The sequence below is a fragment of the Miscanthus floridulus genome, chromosome 19 (genome assembly GCF_019320115.1).
Source record: "Miscanthus floridulus cultivar M001 chromosome 19, ASM1932011v1, whole genome shotgun sequence".
In the NCBI taxonomy this organism is placed as follows: domain Eukaryota; kingdom Viridiplantae; phylum Streptophyta; class Magnoliopsida; order Poales; family Poaceae; genus Miscanthus; species Miscanthus floridulus.
Genome location: NC_089598.1, coordinates 116,960,078 through 116,983,201, shown reverse-complemented (window position 1 = coordinate 116,983,201; position 23,124 = coordinate 116,960,078). Strand labels below are relative to the sequence as shown.

The window sequence follows — 23,124 nt, the reverse complement described above, 5'->3', positions numbered from 1 at the left end:
CCTTAATCACCAAACTAGTCAACATATTTCTTTAACATTATCTACTGTAACTATTTAATAATGGACACTATATACACAAACTCTATGCGAAAAAAATCCTCACAAGTAAATCATGCCATGTTTGCCTAGTGCAATTTTCTTTTTAGTTATCTATTGATTATTTTTGCCACTTAAGAAACAATGAAAAATGATAGTTATGAAAATATTCATACTTTTCATTAGATTATGTGAAGATTTTTACATTAAGGGTCTGTTTGGCAGGGCTCCTCTCTGGCTCTGGCTCTGGCTCCTGCAGAGGAGCCCTGCCAAACGTTTTTTTTTTCTGGAGGAGCCGTTTTTCAACAAAAACGGAGGAGACGAAGCTATTTTGGAGGAGCCACAAATTGTGGTTCCTACAAAACGGCTTTGGCTCCTCGAGAGGAGCCATGCCAAACACCTCCTAAATATATGTATGCGAGAAATTTTCTATTCAATATTATAACTAAAAAGATAAGCAAATCTACTCCATCTATTTAAGTGTATAATGATCATAGGTATGAATTAAAAAGATGTATTGGTACCATACATATTTCTTATGAAAGATTAGTGTGTAAAGCATAATTATATCATTTAACATGGATAAAAATTTTATTTCCATTTTTATTAACTAAAAATAATAGTACTAACCTAAATCGTTTATTTTTTAGTCAACTTATAGAAGTATAGGTTAATTATAATCATCTTTACTTTTTAGCATTATTAGGCACACAACTCAAATCAAACAACTCTATCATAAACTTGCCTAAACAGGCAAAAAAGCATCAACTTTCTAAGTAAATCTACAAGCCTTCAACCAAATATGCCCTTTATAATATATTTAAACGTAAAACATTATTGGCTAACTAAAATCAGACTTATTTGTAGTTCAAGGGCTTGAGATGAACTTGTCTTACACTATAATTAAACTGTAAAATAATATTGTAACTTTAAATTGGCACATCCTGTGATCAATCAATAAAAAAGGGGGGAAATTGATGAAAAAAAAACTGTCAGATTCCAGAGCTAAGACCCCGCAACGACCGCGAGAATCGACAGCGCCATCTGACTCTTCATCGTCGCCTTTGCCCGCCTCCCAAGCTTCCGCCTCCTCCCCTCCCGCGCTTTCCCCGATTCTTCCACGAGTTTCCAGATCGCGAAACCACCGTACCCGCAGCCAGGCGAGGCGAGTGCCCACCTTACCCGCGCCGCGGGATTCATCGGAATGGCGTACGTGGACCACGCCTTCTCCATCACCGACGACGACGACCTGGTCGGCGGCGCGGTGGGAGGCCCGCGTGGCGCGCCAGTCAAGGAAATCGCCTTTGCCGCCGCGCTCCTCGCGTTCGGCGTCCTCGGTGTCGTCGCGGGATCCTTCATGGCCGCGCACCAGGTCGGCGGTGACCGCGCCCACGGTGAGGCAAAACTAGTACCTGATTGGATTTCAATTCATTTTCGTACGATTTGGGTGCTGACTTTGGAACTTGGGATTGGCTAGGCTTAGCACTAATACGAAGGGGAGGAGTAATAATTATTTAAGTTTTCTCTAGGGCCCTGGATCATTAGTCGATCTACCTATCTGTAATATGTTCTTTTAGATCCTTTTACTAGAAAGAATGTTTCACGTTCATGCTTTCTGAAGACAACCAAAAGGCTTCCTTGTAGATCATAAAAGTTTAAACAATCATGTCGAATGTATATAACTGTAAACCTCTGGTAGGTTTTCTGCTAATAAAGATATAGGAAAAAGTATGTTGTTTGGATGACCTATCTGAAACTTTAGTTTTTTGTTATGCTGTTTGGATCATATTTAGATCATGCCAAACAATTATTGCAGATCATATAAGTAGGATTCAAACAACCATGGGGATTGTGTAAAACTGGACCCTCTGGTGAGAGTGTTCTTCTAATAAAGATAGGAAATAGAATGCTAGGGCCAAAAATCAATAGATCCTGGAGCATTGCCCGTGTGCTCTGTTTGCTTTCTTAGTTTTCGGAGACTAAGATCCTTGAGTTTGTTTGAGACTTATACAACTCTGAGCCAAGGCTAACTACTTCAATGAAGCTATAAAAATCCCATTTGTTTGATTACAATTATATAGGCAACGAACCGTGGCTTTGTGTGCAAATTGGATCAATTTAATGATTTTTAGCTATGGTTACTGACGTCAAGCCCATCAATGTGCCAAAGGACACATGTTCCTGCAGAAAGAAAAAAAATGCTTGTGGCCCATTTGGAACGTAGGAATTTCACATGAACCGTATAGAAAATTCATAGGATTTAGTTCATTTTCACATGAAAAACACAGGAAACAGGGAAAAACCGCATTCCAAAGGGGTCTTAGTTCAGTCGAGGGATACAAAATCCTTTGGCATTGCGATGCATGTTATTTATTTCTAAGAATGGTTTGATAACATACAGAATTGGGTTTTTTTTTTTGCCTTTTCCAAATACAATTGTTTGAGAGTGTGCACGAGTGTTTAACTCTTCAAAAGTTCTCATCCAGTATATAATGCTCAGTAGTCGGTACTACCTCGGTCCTGGAAAGTTCATCGTTTCAGACAGGGCTGTTGTACTATAAACAGGCTAAACTATTTGGTCCGAACCTCGTTCAAAGAAGAACAGAGGAAGTAGCATTTATGTAAAAAGAATTACAATAAATATACAAATTATCAATATAAAATATACTTTTAGCATTCTTAACCTGATCTCTAGCCCCATTTTTTTTGGATACAGGCATTTTCTTTGCAGTTCTGGGTGTGGTAATGTTCATCCCAGGGTTCTACTACACAAGAATAGCATATTATGCTTACAAAGGGTACAAGGGTTTCTCCTTTTCCAACATACCTCCTATTTGAAGAAGCAATGATGCCCACGTGGTTCGATTGGCTCATCCAACTATCCAAGGACATAATGTGGGCAAACATGTTTTTACCTGTCTCATTCTTTGTTTCTTTTAACCTTTGTCTAAAGTCGACAGCGTGGCAAGTCATCTGTACATATAAACACCACCGTAATGTGTCATCACAACATTATGTTACCACGTGAAGTTGTTCATTATGAGATAACGTTGACCTATCAGCCTATCATGCTTTGGTACTGAATGTGGTCCTGTTTGTCTGATTTCTGAATTACCAGTTGCTGCTGAAGCATTTTGTGACTGCTGTTCATAAGCATAAAATGCACGAGTGAAGTGGTGTGGATGAGTATGAATGTAAAATTTTTGCTACCTAACAGTTTCAAATGTTTCCGGCAGTGATTTTTTTTAAACGAACAAGCAGGAGGGCTACCTATTATAGTTTGATAAATAAAAACTTAGAACCACATTGGGCAGTACATAACCAACAACTACATGGCCGGCAGGGTGGTGACCCTGTGGTGAATAAACGCTCCGTAATATTGGAATGCGAATTATTGGAAGGAATTATTATTAGTTTTTTTTTCTGTAACAATCCAGGTATAGGATGTATTGAGGAGGTACCAGGGGCAGAGTGTGTGTAATGTGTCTAGGCTTTCGACCTTTCGTCATTCACACAACTTAAGCTAGCCCCAACGCAGACAGTTGACTCTGTTCGGCTGATGGTTTTTGCGGCTGATAAATCAGTTGATGTTGTTTTGTTGAGAGAAAAACATTGTACCATACCTTTCAAATTTGCAACCCAAGCAAAGGCCGGCACTAAAAAAAGTGAAATGCACCTTCTAGTTTTTGCGGGATGCTATTTTTCTCATGCTCTCTCCATCTCCTTGTTATGGTGGGAAAGGTGTACCATCGCCGTAACAAGTTAAGTGGCTAAGGTAGCAGGGGCCGGGCCAGGCACTAGGGTGCGGCCAGCCACCAGGGCAAGGCGTGGGAGCCGGTTTGGGCTCTAGCCGGGTCTATAGGAGTTAGTCATTAAGAGTCCTACTTGGTTTGGAGTTTGTTGAGTCAGGGCTGTCAGCCCTTAGATTTAGGAAAGGTTTGTTATTGAGTTGTTATAAGTATCAAACAATCTAAAGGAATAAAGGATAGCCTGAGATTGAGTTTATCTCACCTTAGGCCCTCGAGCGTTACTGTTCACGATCTCCTATTGTCATCAAGCTTTCAGCCAGGCGCCGAGCACGGCGCCGCCAGTTCATCGTCGGGGTTTCAAGCCCAGACCTCTCGTCTCCCACTCCTACTCTCTTAGATCCCTAAGCTCCAACAACCTGGTATCAGCCATGTCTGGTCCTGGGTCATCCGCCGCCGCCGCCGCTCCAACCACCGCCGCTGCCACCATCACCACCACCACCACCGGCCTTCCTGTGTTCACCACCTCCGCGCCAATTGTGGCCACCACCGCGTCGCTACTCAGCCCAACACCCGCAGCCCCAGCATTCCCCACCGAGGCCTTCAACGCCTTGACGACGGCCATCTATGCGCTGCAACGTCAGATGGGGGACATCTCCTTGCGTCTTGCAGCGGTGGAGCGCCAGCCCTCATCTTCGGGGCCCCCGGTCTTCCAGTACGGGCTGCCGGGCTACGGTGGCATCCCGGCGCTACCTGCCTCGAGGCCGGCCATCTTGGAACTCTCGTTCTCCGCACCACCAGTGCCGACCACGGGGGTCACCACCACCGGTGCCCTGTCCCTCCCGCCACAGCCGCCATCTGTGGGGCTTTCCATCACCCAGATTCCTTTCCCACACTCGCCGTCGCCCGTGCCTTCCCTGTCATCCATCATGCAAGGCGGCGGGATCGCTGCACCGCCACCTTCGAACGCGATGCACACGCCGCCTGCCACTGCCTCATCTACCGCCGGAGCCGGAGGGTCCTGCTGTCCCCCGGTACCATAAGCTGTCCTTCCCCACCTACGACGGCAAGGAGGATCCGCTTGGCTGGCTGCTCAAGTGTGAGCAAGTTTTTCCGTGGCCAGCAAACTCGGCACGCGGATTGGGTCTGGCTTGCGTCCTACCACCTCACCGGCACAGCCCAGATGTGGTACATAATCCTGGAATGCGACGCCGGCTGGCCCGATTGGGAAGAGTTCAAGCGGCTGTGCCATCAACGCTTCGGACCCCCGCTCAGTACCAATCACTTGGCAGACCTGGCACGCCTGCCCTTCACATCATCGGTTGATGCCTACCTAGATGCGTTTCAGGCGCGGATGGCGCACGCCGGTCGCCTCTCGCCGCACCAGCAGGCTCAGCTATTCACCGGGGGACTTCCAGACCACATCCGCGTCAACGTCGAGCTCCATGACCCGCAAGATGTCCAGCGGGCCATGCGCTTGGCACGCGCATACGAGCGGCGGAATATGCCTGCACAGCTCGCCCTGCCAGCGCCGTCGGGCCGCTCGGCTCACCGTAGTGCGGGGACGGCACCAGCGCTTACTACGCCGGCAGGGTCCCAGGGGAGTTCGGGCCACCTTCATCAGCGCCAGCAGTCACTACCAGGTCATTCAAGCGGCTGTCACCTGAGGAGATGGCTGAACGTCGCAAACACGGGCCTCTGCTATAACTGCGATGAGCAGTACCTCCACGGCCACAAGTGCGCCCGACTTTTTTATCTGGAGGCATCGGACTACATCGTCGAGGAACCAGATGACCGATGAGGGACCAGCGGCACCTGCAGCAACGAGCTAGCCGCCCTTCGACCCCGATGCCCCCATGATCTCGCTCAACTGCCATTACGGGCATTCGGACTGAGGACACCATGCAGCTCTATATCCAGATGGGCAATGAGCAGTTTGTTGCGCTCTTAGATTTAGGGCTCCACGCATAACTTTGTGCGCGACGACGTCGCCCGACGCGTTGGCCTTCAGTTCCATCCCTGTCCGGGCGCCAGGGTCATCGTCGCCAACGGGGACCGTGTGGCCTGCCGTGGCCTCGCAAAGGATGTCACCATTCGCATCGCCGACGAACACTTCTCCATCGACTGCTACTCGATCCCGATTGACGGCTATGACATGGTCCTCGGCGTCACCTTCCTGAGGACGTTGGGACCCATCCTCTGGGACTTCGATGATTTGTGTATGGCGTTCTCACGCAACGGCCGTCGCGTGTTCTGGTGCGGCATCAGCTCGACACGGCGCGATGTTCAATCAACTCAGCGCCTCCATACACTGCGTCAAGATGGCCCGGCTCTGATGGAACGTTTGCTACAGTCTTTCGAGGACCTCTTCGCTGAGCCCCAGGGCTTACTGCTGGCCCGTTCGTGTGATCACCGCATACACCTCCAGCCCAACACAGCGCCGGTGGCAGTCCGGCCCTACAGATATCCACAGCTACAGAAAGAAGAACTCGAGTCACAGTGTGCGGCTATGCTGTCCCTAGGGCATAATCCGGCCAAGTACGTCGCCATTTTCAGCGCCGGTGCTGCTGGTCAAGAAACCGGACGCCTCCTGGCGCTTTTGTGTGGATTATCGCTGCCCTCAACGACCGCACAGTTAAGGACAAGTTCCCCATTCCTAGTGGTAGAGGAGCTCCTGGATGAACTCAAAGGCGTCAAATTCTTCACCAAATTGGATCTTCGTTCAGGCTACCATCAAGTCCGGATGCATGCGGATGACATTGAGAAGACGGCCTTCCACACACATCATGGCCACTTCGAGTTTTTGGTCATGCCGTTCGGCCTGACCAACGCACCGGCAACATTCCAGAGCCTCATGAACACGGTCCTTCAGCTCTACCTTCGTAAGTTCGTGTTGGTTTTCTTCGATGACAATCTAATCTACAGCCCTTCATGGACAGGCGCATCTCCAGCATGTCAAGGCCGTCCTCACAGTGTTGCGGGAACAGCAGTTGCACGTCAAGCGCAGCAAGTGTTCGTTCGCCGCGCCCTCCGTCGCGTACCTAGGCCACATCATCTCCGCTGGTGGCGTGGCCATGGACCACTCCAAGGTGGAGGCAGTGACGTCGTGGCCTCAGCCACATTCAGCGCGGGGTCTCCGTGGCTTCCTCGGGTTGGCGGGCTACTACCGCCGCTTCATCAAGGATTTCGGCGCCATCGCTGCGCCCCTCACGCAGCTCCTGCGCAAGGATGCCTTTATCTGGTTGGAGGTGGCGGCAGCGGCATTCACAGTGTTGAAACAGGCGCTGGCTGCAGCGCCGGTTCTCCAGTTGCCGGACTTCGAGGTACCCTTCACGGTGGATTGCGATGTGTCTGGATCGAGCTTCGGTGCTGTGCTACACCAGGGCACGGGCACTATAGCATTCTTCAGCCGGCCGTTCTCGCCACGGCACATGAAGCTCGCGGCGTACGAGCGGGAACTCATTGGATTGGTACAAGCTGTTCGACACTAGAGGCCATATCTTTGGGGGCGTCGCTTCGCCGTGCACACCGATCACTATGCGCTCAAGTTTCTCCTCGACCAGCGCCTCTCCACCCTGCCTCAACATCAGTGGGTCTCCAAGCTATTCGGCTATGACTTTTCCGTTGAGTTTCGGCCGGGCCGCCTGAACGTGGTGGCGGACACGCTGTCCCGGCGTGACGAGGCTGCTGCTTAGCTACATGCCCTGTCAGGACCATCGTTCGACCTCTTCGACAGCCTCCGCCGCGAGCTCGACAAGGACACAGCCATGCGTGCGCTGCGGGACTCCATAGCCGCTGACCGCGGCGCCCCTTGGCGTGTTGTGGATGGCCTCATCCTGCACGGCACCCGCGTCTTTGTGCCGGTGCAGTCGGCGTTGCTGCCCACAGTGCAGGAGCTGGCCCACTCGGTTGGGCATGAGGGCGTTTAGAAGACCCTCCATCGCCTGCGTGCCCAGTTCTACGTCGAGGGCGATCGCACACACGTGCGTGACTATGTGCACTCCTGCGTCGTCTGCCAGAAGAATAAGGTGGACTCGCTACAGCCCCTGGAGGTGCCATCACAAGTGTGGTCCGACATCTCGCTCGACTTCATCGAAGGACTGCCACGTGTTAGTGGCAAGAGCGTCATCTTAACGGTGGTCGATCGCTTCTCCAAGCATGCGCACTTCATTGCGCTCAGTCATCCGTACACCGCAGCTTCCGTCGCCAAGGCTTTCTTCGAGGCCATTGTTCGCCTGCATGGGTTCCCCAACTCCATTGTCAGCGACAGGGACCCCGTGTTCACGGGCAATGTGTGGCGGGATCTATTCAAGTTGGCGGGGGTCAAGCTACGCCTCAGTACGGCGTTCCACCCGCAAACTGATGGCCAATCCGAAACAGTCAACAAGACAATTGCCATGTATTTGCGCTGCATCACCGGCGACCGTCCCCGGGCGTGGTTGGAGTGGCTGCCATGGGCCGAGTACTGCTACAACACATCATACCACACTGCCTTACGGACTTCGCCATTTCAGGTTGTGTATGGCCGGCCGCCGCCTGCCTTGATCCCCTATACTGCAGGTACAGCGCGCACCGACACCGTCGACGCGCTTCTCTAGGATCATGACGCCTTCCTGGCTGAGGTGCGCGAACGCCTTCTCCAGGCCTAGGAATATGCCAAGCTATACTACGACGGCCACCATCGCCCCTTGGAGTTTGCAGTGGGCGATTGGGTGTGGCTCCGCATCCTTCATCGACCGGTGCAGTCGCTGCTGCCGGGGCCGCGGGGCAAGCTCAGCCCACGGTTCGCAGGCCCCTTCCAGGTGACCGAGCACATTGGCGACGTCGCGTACCGGCTGCTGTTGCCCGAAGGAGCGCGCATCCACAACGTCTTTCATGTGGGCGTCCTCAAGCCGTTCCGGGGGACTCCTCCAGCAACACCCCGGCCCTTCCTCCGCTGCGTCACGGCCGTCGTCTCCAGCAACCGGCACGGGCTCTGCGTGCCCAGCTTCGGCGGGGCACTTGGCATGTCTTGATCCAGTGGGCGACGCTACCGGAAGATGAAGCCACTTGGGAGCAGCTGGACGAATTCCGCGCTGAGTTCCCTGCCTTCCAGCTCGAGGACGAGCTATTCGTCGAGGGGGGGAGTGATGTTATGGTGGGAAAGGTGTACCACCGCGGTAAAAAGTTAAGTGGCTAAGGTAGCAGGGGCCGGGCCAGGCACTAGGGTGCGGCCAGCCACCAGGGCAAGGCGTGGAAGCCGGTTTGGGCTCCAGCCGGGTCTATAGGAGTTAGTCATTAAGAGTCCTAGTTGGTTTGGAGTTTGTTGAGTCAGGGCTGTTAGCCCTTAGATTTAGAAAAGGTTTGTTATTGAGTTGTTATAAGTATCAAACAATCTAAAGGAATAAAGGATAGCCTGAGATTGAGTTTATCTCACCTTGGGCCCTCGGGCATTACCGTTCTTGATCTCCTATTGTCATCAAGCTTTCAGCCAGACACCGAGCACGGTGCCGTCAGTTCGTCGCTGGGGTTTCAAGCCCAGACCTCTCGTCTCCCGCTCCTACTCTCTTAGATCCCTAAGCTCCAACACTCTGGAAAGGCGTGAAGGGCATACTCCCGCTATAACACTTGTTTGAACGGTTCCCGAAACTTTTGTCTGACAGGGTGTTCGTAGCTTCTGCAAGTGACTATGGATTACTATGAAGCCACCAACAAGAGTGACATGGACCTAACATGCAGATATGGAAGATGGGGCTACTAGCCACCTCGGCCACCAACAAGAGTGACAAGGAGGTAAGGCCTTCCACAATGGCGTAGTGATGCCCCCAAAAATATTTAGGTCCCACTCTCTTTACTGGCATCACTCCTCGTATACCGTAATGGTGGGCATCGATAGCATCATTGCATGGATCCACTGGCCACAGAGCCACAAAAAAGAGAGCATGCGCAGGCAAGGACAGGTATGAGTGTGAGGAGGGATATGGGTGGCTGAGCAACTAATTCATTTTTTATTGAATGGGTGTCGGTTCCTCTTCTTACGCCGTTTCAACTTTTTTCTGGCTTCACTAGAACTTGGCACCGTATGCTGCAATGTGAGAAGTAGTGCCTAAATCTTCTCTCTTTTTCTGGCATCACTCCAGGAGCACATTATGGAGGGCCTAACGTGCAGATAAGATGGAGCTACTACCCGCCTCGGCGCATTGGCATCACTCCGAGTTTTGGAGCATACTCTATGACCCCAGCACGAGGGAGCGAGAAGATTTGATGACCGAGCACCAGTTTATTCAATTCGGTGGCACGATTACCCTCCATACTGGCAGCCTTTTGTCTTGATCCAACCGTCGACAATTCTTGGCATCCGTATCCCTGTTGCCCAACATATATAATTGATGTTTTCGTGTAGCAAGGTCGCTAAAAATCTATATTAATTTTGTATAACTGTCAACAGGTTTTGGCATGTGACAGGGATAGGAAAAAGTGATTATTTTTTTCATGTAACTAGTAGTCAATTCAATGTAATAAACTACAATGCAGCCAAGGTAGGGCCAGTAATAAATTGATACATACATTGTACAATGCAGCCAAAGTAGAGCCATTAATAAATTGATAGATAAAACCAACGACTGATGAACAGAACGAAGTCTGTAAACCCAAGGTACAAACTAGAGTTTTATTCATCAAATTTCAGAGACTACCAAACTCACTTCCTAGTACCTACTGATCAACACGAAATCATCATCATCAAGAACCCGGACCTCTTTTTGTCCCACAAAATTCCCCCGTCCAATAGCCTCAACAATCCAGACGAACTCGGTCCTCTTTTCAAGAGGAAGCGGAACATATGGCAGTCTGAAGACGGGCCTTGCCACGCCGAGCTGAGCCAGAGCAGTGTTGAGAGCAATCGGATTTGGTTGGCAGAACAACCATTTCATCAGGGGTAATAGCTTCTCATTCAGCATCGCATTCTCGCCTTTGTACATGAGGCTATGCATGAGCCCAGGAACAAGGTTGCTAGTAACAGAAATGACTCCAGTAGCACCATATTTCCACCTAGACTCATGGCATTCGTCGTCATTACCGCTCCAAATTGTTATACCTTTGTCAGCATAGTGCTTGATCCTCTCATGCCCAACGCATTCCTTGACACCTGCCATGTTTGGATAGCCTGAAATTGCCACAATAACTTCAGGGGGGATATCCTGGGCACTCCGGGATGGCACGTTGTAGATAATGGTCGGGCCCATTAGGAGGACAGACTCAAAATGAGAAATCATTCCTTCAGTTGAGGTCTTCCCATAATAAGGATTGATGTGGAGAGCTGCATGCATGCCAACAGCAAATCCCTGCTCTGTTGCGTGAACAGCTTCTCTGGTTGAGTTACTTCCTGTGTTGCCTATCACTTTAATTCTAGAGCCAAAGCAGTTCACTGTATGCCCAATGAGCATGATATGTTCATCCCAACTCATGAGGTGACCCTCTCCTGTTGTTCCCCCAACTATTACACCTTCAGCACCACCCTCTATCTGCATGTTTATGAGAGAATCATATGCTTCCAGATCGAATCTTCCATCAGGCAAATAGGGGGTTTTGACTGCTGTGATTAGTCTCAGACTTGTGATGTCATCTGTTGATGTCCTGCATCTCAGACACAGGAAGATCAGACCAAAGCAGAAGATAACTCGAATCAAATCCTTCAACTACTTGTGAGCAAACAGTAGTATCCACTTGACTACTGAGCTATAAAACCCTGAACAGAAAAATACCAACTGCAGTTACCAAAGAATGTACAGGATCGTTCATTCATTAAGAAGAACAAACTTCAAATAGCACTACAAGTACCATTTAATAACCAAGCATATATTTATTGATATTCTTTTCTTCCAGACAAAGCAATTCACGTTTTACTTTCTGACTAGATTTTTCTAGCTGCAGCATTTTTAATCTTGCAGAGACAATTGCTGATTCAACATAATTAGGACAATTTCACATATTAGCTTAATGAAAATAACAACATATCATGTTACTCTATTGAGTAAATGATTCTTCTAGCTCAAGACTTTGAACTTATCATACACCTATCATGTCTGTGGAATCTAAAGCTCAAACAAGGCCATGAAATGATTTCAAGCTAGCTATATCTTGAACCTGACTTATCTAAGCAACAAGGAACAATTACAACTGTTCTACAAAAAAATTGGATATGGGAAAAGCTGGCATCAAGCTCCAACTGGTGGCTATCTAAAATGGATTTTTTTTCCAGCATGTATTAATTATCAATAACAGTTCAGAATATGAGGGCTAAGATAAGCAAAAAAGATTGATCAGGACAATCAAAGGCGAAGAAGCGATTTTATTCTCATCAGATTGATGTATATGGCAAATTTCACCAAAAACTAACATCCTGTCAGCTACCAAAAATACAGATGAATTATTGTTAGCATTCTTTTAGAAATAAACAAGTTACCGGTTCTTCACTTCAGTACTTCGCATTGGAAGATAATCATCTAGAGCGATGGCTGCCAAGGGAAACTTCCCTCTGCCAGTCCTGCACAAGTACCCACCTGTATTAGCGTGTTGTGTTTGGAAGCAAGGATGAATGCAGAATGGTAAGTAAAATAAAAATTCATGGCAACTCCTTGTGAATTGTATGGGAAGTACAGAGATACTGAAGAAGAGATGGACACGATGAATTCTCCCCATAGTGTTAGATTCATGCATCCTTGGACATGAATTCAAACTTTCAAAAATATACTACCAATTTCGTTTTTTTCGCTCATTTTGTTTTTCATAATCATCTCTTAGTATATCCTTTCAAAGGAAATGTACTATTGCCATCGGTTTGACCATATTTGACTGAACAAAAGCACGCCAAATTTGATACGACTAAGATATCATCCTCCATGGTGAGATGAAATCCAATCGATATTTGCAAGAAACAGGAACACGAAACAAGAAGAAGTCGCATTCAGCAAAAGAGTAGATTGGGACGAGACCCGTGATACATACACAGATTGAAGGCCTGAAGAGGGTCGCCGTGGCCGTGCAGCCACCGAGGGCGAAGAGGGGCTCGCCGTCGCTGCGCAGCCATTTGAGACAGGGGAGATCGTCCGCGCGGGGAGGAGATTCGTCGGCATCCGCGGCAAAATCATGGGGAATGACCGGAGCACGGAGTGGGCGTGGTGGCTGGCTGGTGAGACTGGAGTTCCAGTAGACGATGCCTCTGCGGCCGTGTAGCGGCGGCTAGGGCTCGTTCGAGACTTTGAGGTAACGTTACTGTCGGGCCTTGGGCTTCGAGGCGTCAGTTTAAGCCTTTCTCTCTTGGGCCTTAGGTCATCAGGCAGGTTTTCCTTCCAGCCCAATCGAGAATTTGAGCCCGACCAATATTGTTAAACTACTGGTTCCGGCGATATTAGATCCAGCAGATTCCTCTCAAAAGATATTCCAGCAGATAAACTAGGATTATTTACATATTTACCATCATTTATGATGTGAGTGGTATAAAAAATACCATATCAGTGACTCATGTGTCAGTGACATGGTGTAAGATGCCATCCGTAATAATGGTAAATATGTAAATACCCCGATAAACTACTGGTTGACCTCCCCAGTGTGACTTCCACGTGTGTATTTTGGTATGAATTTTCCTACTTTGAGTTTGCATCTTAACTTTTACATATGTGAGTATATTATATGAATGAATTGTGGATGTAACAAGTTTCAAAAAAAAAAGAATGACTGAAGTATGTTTTTTGAAATAGTTTGAACCATTTCTTACTGCTGACTGTCGTAAGAACCATGTGTGCTCTAGCCTAAATCCATTCAGTTCCCGTACTGTTACGGGTACCCTGTTACATCCTCCATCTTACTTGATTTTAATCCTAGGTTCCTGACAGAGTCACATGTTAAGATTGGTTATTGTTTTTTTTTATTCTTTGTCATCCACGGTTGCTTATGAAACATTGGATACCCATCACGGCAAGTTGGACTAGACCACTGAAGGAATGAACAAATCAGAGATCAGTAAGGAGATCAACGATGTTATGACAGTAAAATCATGGCCACTCATGACCATGGAGTTTTCAAAGGACTTGCCTTGCGGTCCTGACGAGGAAGTGCATGCCCCATCTGCCATTGGGATAAGTCAACGGAGATCATACAGATTTTTCATTTTTCCATGCATTGAGGTTGGCTAAAACAAGAAAGCTGAAAGACCTCAATTGAGGTCTGAGACTGCCAACTAAAATGATACAGATCTTTCCATTGAGGTTGGCTAAAACAGTAAAACTCCTATTAACAGTAGTCCACACAGTTGTATGGAGACCTGGCAGTGCGGGATAAGTCGAAACTTTGAGGTATCCAACAAATGGGCTCTCACAGACTTTATCACCTAACGTAGATACAGTCAACGGAGTTAACGGTTAACTCAATCAGCATTAGCAATCTGCAAACAATATCGCAAAAGGGTGGACGGACGGTTCCTATTTAGAGTTTTGGACATGTACATGCTATAAAAGATATAGAACAAAATGTTTCAATGATTGGAATGCTCCGAGTAAATCAAACTATCTAGGTATGTGCATGTCCAATGGGAAGAATGATTGTGCAATCACCGATAGCCCAATCTAATGATAAAATTAACACGAGATAATGCTTAATGGGCGAACAATCAAAATACGGTTCAAAGGGTATAAACTATAATAAAACATTCAGATACATATCCTTTATATGTTAATCAGTCGCATAAAAATCCACTGATCACTCAAAACAAGAGACCACTGATGCTAGCATGTCACTCAAAGATCGTCCTTGACTCCGATGTTCAGAAGTTTAGCCAGTTTTCCACTTTCATAAGCGTCAACAGTATCTGCAATTCAAATAAACGTGCAAAAATAATAGGCATCAGCATTCAAAGGATGTTACAAAGCATCCGTTTTATTTTATCTGATTTGTGTACAGAAAAAGGTACCGTCAGAGCCCCCCAAGTGCTTTCCATGGACAAAAACTTGAGGAACAGTACGCCTGCCAACTATATCACGTAAGGCATCCTGAATCTCCGAACCATCCTCTGCACCACAAAAAGAAAGCATTGTTCCATTGTGGCATCATCACAAACTGTCCTAGAATATGCTCAAGGGCTAAAATCAGCATAAAGGATTCACACGTATGATTGTTTGATTTGATATAATTGACCATTCTGCTTTATATTAGATAAAAAGGGAATAAACAGATAGGAAGAACAAGGGTGCATCCTAAAGGCCTTTACTTCACATTTTCCTGTCCTATTGCTGATGTCTCATGTCCTGTTTTCTCACTGACTTTGGTAATTATATTGTGGCTTTACTGCTTTACTATATGAACCACGTCTTTCATTTATCATGAAACGTCTCTTATATCATTGGCTAACTTGAATAGGGCACATGAAACTTGAATGAGATGGGTCCAAAGAAACAACAATACAGTAGTGCAATCTTATCAGTTAAACTGCCATCCTCTGCCCATTATGTGCATACTGTCCACTGTCTTCATGGACACATCTGTCATTGTGGCAGCAGTGAATGTGTAGAACAATTGTGAAATGGAAGAGGCGTCAAGAGGTATTTGCATTTGCTTATGGTTCAATGTAACTCACGTTATGACGTAAGAGATGTTAGTCGCTGAATTCTTACTCTTGGTAGTAGCAGAATTCTTAATCTCATCGAGAGAGGATGACACTAGGAGTTAGGATAATTTTCTGGTTTATTTTTCACAAAATGTCATGCCAACCTGAGGGGTTGGAGATACATATTTATAGGCTGCTAGACAGCCAAGCATATGCCAAGATGCCAAGCATATGCCAAGATGCTAGTCCTAGATGCTAAGGTGCTGTCCTAGATGGTCCTAGATGCTAGTCCTAGATGCTGTCCTAGATGGTCCTAGATGCTAGTCCTAGATGGTCCTAGATGCTAGTCCTAGATGTTGTCCTAGATGCTAGTCCTAGATGCTAAGATGTTGTTGTCCTAGCTGCAGCCCCACAAAGACCAGCCAATACAGAGACTTATCCATCATTCTCCCCCTAAGTCTTGTGCGTCGTCTTGTGGGAAAGTTGAACCATCCCTGTCCTGGAGCAGAGCTCAAGGAACTTGATCCTCCCAAGAGGCTTGGTAAGCAGGTCCGCAAGCTGGTCCTTGGTGTTAATGTAGCTCGCCTTGATGCTCCCTTCCTCCAAACAGTCTCGGATGAAATGGTACCTCACCCGGATGTGCTTACTCCGTTCATGAAAAACAGGGTTCTTTGCCAGGGCCAGAGCGGACTTGCTGTCCATCCTGAGATCCACCGCTCTAGTGTCTCTGCTGAGGAGATCACCAAGCAGTCAGGCGAGCCAGAGCGCCTGAGTCGAAGCGGTGGAGGCCGCTATGTACTCGGCCTCGCAGCTGGACAGGGCCACCACCTGCTGCTTGACCGACTGCCTGCTAACGAGGCACTTGCCGAGGAGGAAGAGGATCCCGCTCGTGCTCTTGCTGGTGTCGATGTCGCCGGCGTGGTCGCTGTCGCTGTATCCGACGAAGTGTGCCGCACCAGGGCACCTAGGGTAGTAGAGGCCGTGGTCGAGAGTCCCCGCAACGTAGCGGATGATCCTCTTCACAGCCTGCTGGTGCTCCGTCGTCGGTCGCTGCATGAACCGACTAACGTAGCCGACGGAGAATGCCAAGTCCGGCCGTGTGTGGGAGAGGTAGCGAAGGCTCCCCACAAGACGCCGGTACTGCGTAGCGTCCACCTCCTCCGTCGTGCTGTCGCGGCTCAGCTTCAGCCTCTCCTCCGTCGGAGTGAGAGCTGGGTTGCAATCGGTGAGCCCAGCTAGCTCAACGATGCGCTTGGCGTAGGCGGTCTATCGAAGCGTGATCCCGGAGTCATCCTGGTGCACCTCGATTCTCAGGTAGAAGGAGAGAGGCCCCAGGTCACTCATCTGGAAGGTGGCCTTCATCTCTTCCCTGAATGCCACCACCTCCGCATCCTTGGTGCCGGTGATCACCAAGTTGTCGACGTAGACACCCACCAGCAGAGCATTTCCTCCACTGCCCCGTCGGTAGATGGCCGCCTCGTGCGGGCTTTGCTCGAAGCCCATACCCTTTAGCGTGGAATCCAACTTGGCATTCCACGCCCTCGGTGCCTGCCGCAAGCCATAGAGGGCCTTGCGCAGGCGGAGCACCTTGCCCTCCTTGCCGGGATCGCAAATCCCGGCGGCTGGTGCACGTAGACCTCCTCCTTCAAGTCGCCGTTAAGGAACGCTGACTTGACGTCCATGTGATGAACACGCCAGCCCTCCTGGGCAGCTAGCGCAAGGAGTCGCACGGACTCCATCCGTGTCACGGGAGCAAAGGCGTCGTCGAAGTCGACCCCCTCCTGCTGCACGAAACCTCGTACCACCAAGCGAGCCTTGTGCTTGACGATGGCGCTGCTTCATCCCTCTTCAGCTTGTACACCCACTTAAGGGTGATCGCGCGGTGACCACGAGGAAGGTCAGCAATCTCCCAGGTGTGGTTCTTCTCAACCCCATCCATCTCCAATTGCATCGCGGCGCACCATGCCGCGTGTCTCTCGGCCTCTGCAAACGACCGAGGCTCGCCGTCGTCACACGCAAGGTGCAACTACGCCTCCAGGTCGTGAGGCACCAGTCCCGGCACCAGCTGGTCGCCGAGAAGGTTCTCCATCGTACGGTACCGCAACGGCTCGCCGTCGTGGTACGCGTCGATGCGCTCCTCGTCGTGAGAGAGCGGAGTAGCGAGCTCAACCGGACTGTGCTCGACACGAGATGGTGTTGGAGTAAACGTGCCCGGAGAGGTGCCTGCCGGTGCTGGAGTGCGTGGCGGTGTCGGCTGTGGTGGAGCCGGCGAAGAACTCATCGCAGCTGAGGTCCTGGCTGAAGAGCGTGGTGCTGTCGGAGTAGCAGGCGCCGGGGTCGGTGGAGGCTCGGGGACTGGGGTAGACGCGCTCATCGAAGAAGAGCTGCCCACTCCCCCAGCTCCCTCGAAGTGGCCGTACTCGACGGTGAAGTCGTCGTACGTCGGAGCCGAGCCGTCGTCCACCGCCTTGTCCCACGCCCATCCTCGCCCTTCGTCGAACACAACGTCGCGCGCCGTGCGCACACGCTGTGTCTTCGGGTTGAGGATGCGGTAGGCCTTCGAGCCCTCCGCGTAGCCGATGAACACTCCCGGAGTGCTCCTGTCGTCGAGCTTGCTGATGTGGCCAAGCTCCTTGGCGAACGCGAGGCAGCCGAAGACCCGCAAGTGGGAGACCGCCGGCTTACGCCCATGCCAAGCCTCGTACGACGTCCTGCCGTCGAGCGCCTTGGTAGGCGAGCGGTTGAGGATGTAGACGGCCGACACCACCGCCTCTCCCCAGAAGACAGCCGGCATCCCCCTCTGCTTGAGAAGGGCCCGAGCCATCCTCACAACCGTCTGGTTGTGCCGCTCGATGACGCCGTTCTGCTGCAGGCTGTACGGCGCGAAGTAGTGGCGTTGAATGCCCTCATCAGCGCAGTACGACGCGAATTCAGCCGACGTGAATTCGCCGCCGTTGTCGGTGCGCAGCACGCGCAACTTGCGGCCGCACTCCGCCTCTGCAGCAGCCTGCGAGCGCCTGATGGCGTCCGCAGCCTCTCCCTTGCTGCCGAGGACCATCACCCACATGTAGCGGGAGAGGTCGTCGACGAGCAGCAGGAAGTAGCGTCGTCCTCCCGGTGTGGCCGGTGTCACCGGGCCACACAAGTCCCCGTGCACAAGCTCGAGCCTCTCCTTGGCTCGAAAGCTCGCCCGCTGGGGAAAGGGGAGTCGCCTCTGCTTCGTCAACACGCAGACATCGCAGAGCTGCTCCACATGGTCGAGGCACGGCAGGCCTCATACCATCTCCGTGGCACTGAGCCGCTTCAGGGCCTCGAAGTGAAGGTGCCCAAAGCACTCGTGCCACTGCCACGCCTCGTCATCCCGACGAGCAGCGAGACAGAGGGGTTGTGCCACCTGCACGTTAAGGATGTAGAGTCGATTTGCGCTTCTGGATACCTTGGCGAGAAGGCGGCGACGGCGATCTCAAATCCTCACGACTCCATCCTCAACCACCACGCGCGAACCGTTCTCATCCAGCTGTCCCAAGCTAATGATGGAGTTCCTCAACGCGGGGATGTAGTAGACTCCGGTGAGCAGCCTGTGCTCACCAGACACGGCGGTGAAGATGACGGAGCCGACGCCTTTGATCTCCACGCCGGAGGCATCCCCAAACTTGACGGAGCCTCGGACGCTAGAGTCAAGCTCGGTGAAGAACTCCCGTCGACCGGTCATGTGATGGGTGACGCCGGTATCGAGGCACCACCCGTCAGTCTTGTCGTTGACGGAGCCGTCGCCGAGGAGGGCATGTGCTTTTGGCTAGGCCGGTGTCGCTGGAGGTAGCTCGATGCTTGCATGTGCCATGAACAGAGCCGGCTCCTCCGCCTGTGCGACGTGGGCCTGGCCGCGTCGTGGCTGTCGACAGTCCTTGGCCCAATGGCCAAGCTAGCCGCAGTTGCGGCAGGTGTCGTCTCGTGCCGGCTTGTGCTTGCCGGCGGCGCCGCCCTGGGCGCCTCCGCGGGCATCACCCTTTGGCACGTCCTCGCGCCCCGGCCTGGGCGTCTCTGTGCGCCTTGCGCGGCTTGCCACGCTTGCGGCCGCCTATCGCGGAAGAAGGCTCCCCCTTCTTCCGGTCACCTTGGCAGGCAGCCCACTGCTCCCGAGTGAGAAGGAGCTTCCCGCCAGTGGTGATGGACCCCGAGAGAGATTGTGGCTCATCGCTGTCGACGACCTTGAGGCGACCTATCGCCTCCTCGATCGACATCGTGGAGAGATCCAGCAGGGACTCGATCGAGCGAGCCATCTGCTTGTACTTCTCTGGGACGCAGCGGAAGAGCTTTTCGACAGCTCTCTCCTCGCCGTAGGTGTCATCGCCGAACTGCACCATCTTCTGCAACAGAGTGTTGAGACGGAGAGCAAAGTCATCAACGTCCTCACCTGGCTTGAAGGCCAGGTTCTCCTACTCCTTGCGAAGTGCCTGCAGTGTGGACTTGCGGGCGTGGTCGCTGCCGATGCATGCCGCAGCGATGGCGTCCCAAGCCTCCTTGACAGTCCGCTTGTTGGTAAGCGAGAACTGCATCTCGGACGGGACTGCAGCGATGAGGGCATCCAGCGCTCGTCGATCTTGGTCGTAGTCGACGTCGCCATACTGGACTGCCTCCCACATGTGCCGCACCTGGAGCTTTACCCTCATCACCGCAGCCCACTCGACGTAGTTGGTCTTAGTGAGGGTAGGCCACCCACCGCCGGGGCCGACGTCCCTGACAACAGCCTGGAGCCCATAGTAACCACGGTACCGATCCGGGGAGAGAGAGCCACGCTACCTGTGAAGGCCGCGCTCTCCATCGACCCGTCCGCCACCGTTGCCATGCGCGCCTCCTCCTGGAGCACCACCGCCGTGCGCGCCTCCTCCAGGAGCGCCACCGCCGTGCGCGCCTCCACCAGGGGCGCCACCGCCGTGCGCGCCTCCTCCAGGAGCCGGCGCGTCCGCGCCTGTCTGGGTTGCCGCCGCACTCGTGGGCGTGCACGGCTGCCCACTGCGCCGCCCGCGCTCGCACTGCCTCCCTCCCCAGCAGCTCGAGGTCCGCGTCGGCGCTGTCGTCAGCAGAAACGGAGCTGCTGATGCTGCCGCGCAGAGCCTCGACCTCTGCTGCTGCCGCACGCGCTGCATCCGCCTCCGCTCTGGCTGCTGCCAGCTCCGCCGCTGCCAGCCTCGACGCCCTTACCACCGCCGCAGCGGTTTCTGCCGCCGATCGCTCGCGTTCCTCTGCCGCGGCAAGTTCGGCCTCCTGCCGACGCCGCGTGCTCGAGGAGACTGAGCCCTGAGACTGCCCTGCGGACATGACGCGCTACCGGGGGGCTGCTGCGTGGGGAGAGGGCTGCTTCAACGCAGAGAGAGAGGAGTGAGCAAGAGCGGCCGGAGCTACTGCTGCTCCCAGCTGGGGCTGTTGCGCGGCTGGGAAAGGAGATGAGTAGGAGATGCTTAGGCTACAGGATAGTACGGCTCTGATACCACTTGTTAGTCGTTGAATTCTTACTCTTGGTAGTAGCAGAATTCTTACTCTCATCGAGAGAGGATGACACTAGGAGTTGGGACAATTTTCTGGTTTATTTCTTACAAAATATCATGCCAACCTGAAGGGTTGGGGATACATATTTATAGGCTGCTAGCCAGCCAAGATGCCAAGCATATGCCAAGATGCTAGTCCTAGATGTTGTCCTAGATACTAGTCCTAGATGCTGTCCTAGATGGTCCTAGATGCTAGTCCTAGATGTTGTCCTAGATGCTAGTCCTAGATGCTGTCCTAGATGCTAGTCCTAGATGCTGTCCTAGATGCTAAGATGCTGCTGTCCTAGCTGCAGCCCCACAAAGACCAGCCAACACAGAGACTTATCCATCAAGAGACACTTGAAGACATTTGTGCACGCTTCATCAAGAAGTATTTGTGTTTGTTTATGGTTCTATGTAATTCACATTATGATGTGAAAGACATTTGAAGACATTTGTGCTTACCTACGATACGAGCCTATAGGACATCTCTATGCAGAATGCAGAATGTCAATTAAGAATACTCCCGCATGGATACTTTACCTTTTCTTTTGGGGTTCAATATATTTCTTTATATTTTATAGTATCGTTGACTATGCAAAATCTAACTGTGCAATTGCAAAGACTTGCTGACTGAAAACACTATGAAAGATGTATTTCATAACTCTACCCTCGTTATTTCAACGAAACTGTGACACTTCCACTAGACCAACAAAACATGACTGAATTAGGGAGCATAGAGCAAGGCAGCAGGCACTCTAAAACAGTAATTAGTGATACAAAAATGAACGCAAAGCAAACCTCGCTGATCAAGCTCCACGACATATGGCTCTTTCTTCAACTCAAGCTCCTTAAACACGGCCTTTGCTCTTTTGCAGTACCTGGGAAATTTAGTGCTCTCATAAGATAAAAGAGTTTCTTACACCAGACATGTAAAATGCTGATAAGTGTATGTACTTTGGTACAGGAGCTACAACCACAAAGCGTCATCTCCATACATTCATTGTTCAAACGTTATCATTGTGCATTCGCTGCTCAAGTCACCTGATTATCTGACTATATCACTTATCAGTGCATTTTCTTAATGTTATGTACTCCCCACAAGTGTGTGTATTAAACTTGATAAATATTTGAGTTTAGCTTTTTGAACTGCACCGCAAGAGACCTAGTGAGCTAATCAGGTGGACACAAGAGCCACCACCTCAAGAGAATTGTTGTAATTTCTGCCAAGAACATTTCTCTTACACTTACAGTGACATCAGAGTAAATAAAATTGTTAAACAGAACAAGCAGTGAATCATTTTTACATCATACAAGCACTCAAGAAGAGTAAAAGCACTTTCACAGAATGTGCCAAGAAATGCAAAGCAGACAACAATTTGGTCACGGCATAAAGGGCAGTAACTCATGGTTGCCACTTTGCTAGGACAGAACTGTGCTGGGCTTTTCCTAATTTGGTATAGGATCCAAGTTGTGGATTTCTGTACTACAGAAACCGGAATTCTACAGCTGGGCATGCCAAAAAAAAGGGCGAAACAACCCCTCAGCTCCACCAGTAATTAGGGTCAGACTTGCAGTATATATTTTTTTTCGAGCAATCAGCTTACAAAATAATAGACCGCCTGTGCGCTAAAAAACCACAGCAACAGACAATTTTGAGCAAGCGAAAGGATGAAAATCAGTGACAACTAACAGCTATATAACATATTTTCTATAGCTACGAGTTAGGTTGGATATCACAGCAATCGCACCCAGAATCCCGGCTTAGAATCTGGATCTCCGTAAGGAAAAAGACGAGAAGGGATTAAGGGCGAGAGGGGTCGTACGGGCAGTATGACTTGGAGAAGATGACAACGTCGTGGGCGGAGACGGTGGACTTCACGAAGGATTTGGGCGAGGACGAGGCGGATCCGAACGCCGCGAGGGCGATGAACGCGGCAGCTGCCGCCGCCACCCCGATCCGCAGGCCCAGCAACGCCATACCCACCGCCGGTGAGGCTGAGATGCAGGAGTACGGAGACAAGGAGATTTTTGAGAGAACCGAAGAACGCCCTGGTTGGGACCAGTTTTCTTTCTATATAAAGCGTACTAGGCCTCACTAGCTTGGGCCGCCCACGAAGCTACGCCATTTATGTTTGGATCGCGTAAACTGACCGAGTACGTCTTCATTGGCTTTTCTCGTGGTTGAAAAGTACCACCGGTACTTTTTAGGTGCTTTCTATTTTTATTTTTACAGAAC

General features: G+C 50.5%; 4 protein-coding genes across 4 annotated transcripts; 2 read left to right on the top strand and 2 right to left on the bottom strand.

The window, feature by feature from the left end:
- The first annotated feature begins 1,085 nt into the window (after positions 1 to 1,085).
- LOC136529323 (uncharacterized) lies at positions 1,086 to 3,146 on the top strand. Its single transcript, XM_066522402.1, has 2 exons — positions 1,086 to 1,430; positions 2,753 to 3,146. The coding sequence occupies exons 1-2, from the start codon at positions 1,241 to 1,243 to the stop codon at positions 2,872 to 2,874; spliced, it is 312 nt and encodes a 103-aa protein (XP_066378499.1). The 5' UTR covers positions 1,086 to 1,240; the 3' UTR covers positions 2,875 to 3,146.
- A 1,067-nt stretch (positions 3,147 to 4,213) lies between these two features.
- LOC136526676 (early nodulin-like protein 18) lies at positions 4,214 to 4,825 on the top strand. Its single transcript, XM_066519267.1, has one exon. It carries the CDS (start codon positions 4,214 to 4,216, stop codon positions 4,823 to 4,825), a length of 612 nt encoding a protein of 203 aa, XP_066375364.1.
- Positions 4,826 to 10,290: 5,465 nt separating this feature from the next.
- LOC136528905 (4-hydroxy-tetrahydrodipicolinate synthase, chloroplastic-like) lies at positions 10,291 to 12,977 on the bottom strand. The gene is made up of 3 exons (XM_066521900.1): positions 12,768 to 12,977; positions 12,226 to 12,306; positions 10,291 to 11,396 (listed from the first exon to the last, which is right to left on the bottom strand). Exons 1-3 carry the CDS (start codon positions 12,908 to 12,910, stop codon positions 10,469 to 10,471), a joined length of 1,152 nt encoding a protein of 383 aa, XP_066377997.1. The 5' UTR covers positions 12,911 to 12,977; the 3' UTR covers positions 10,291 to 10,468.
- A 1,456-nt stretch (positions 12,978 to 14,433) lies between these two features.
- LOC136528922 (glutaredoxin-C8-like) lies at positions 14,434 to 22,965 on the bottom strand. The gene is made up of 4 exons (XM_066521926.1): positions 22,712 to 22,965; positions 21,687 to 21,766; positions 14,728 to 14,826; positions 14,434 to 14,625 (listed from the first exon to the last, which is right to left on the bottom strand). The coding sequence occupies exons 1-4, from the start codon at positions 22,864 to 22,866 to the stop codon at positions 14,555 to 14,557; spliced, it is 405 nt and encodes a 134-aa protein (XP_066378023.1). The 5' UTR covers positions 22,867 to 22,965; the 3' UTR covers positions 14,434 to 14,554.
- Between the last annotated feature and the right edge of the window lie 159 nt (positions 22,966 to 23,124).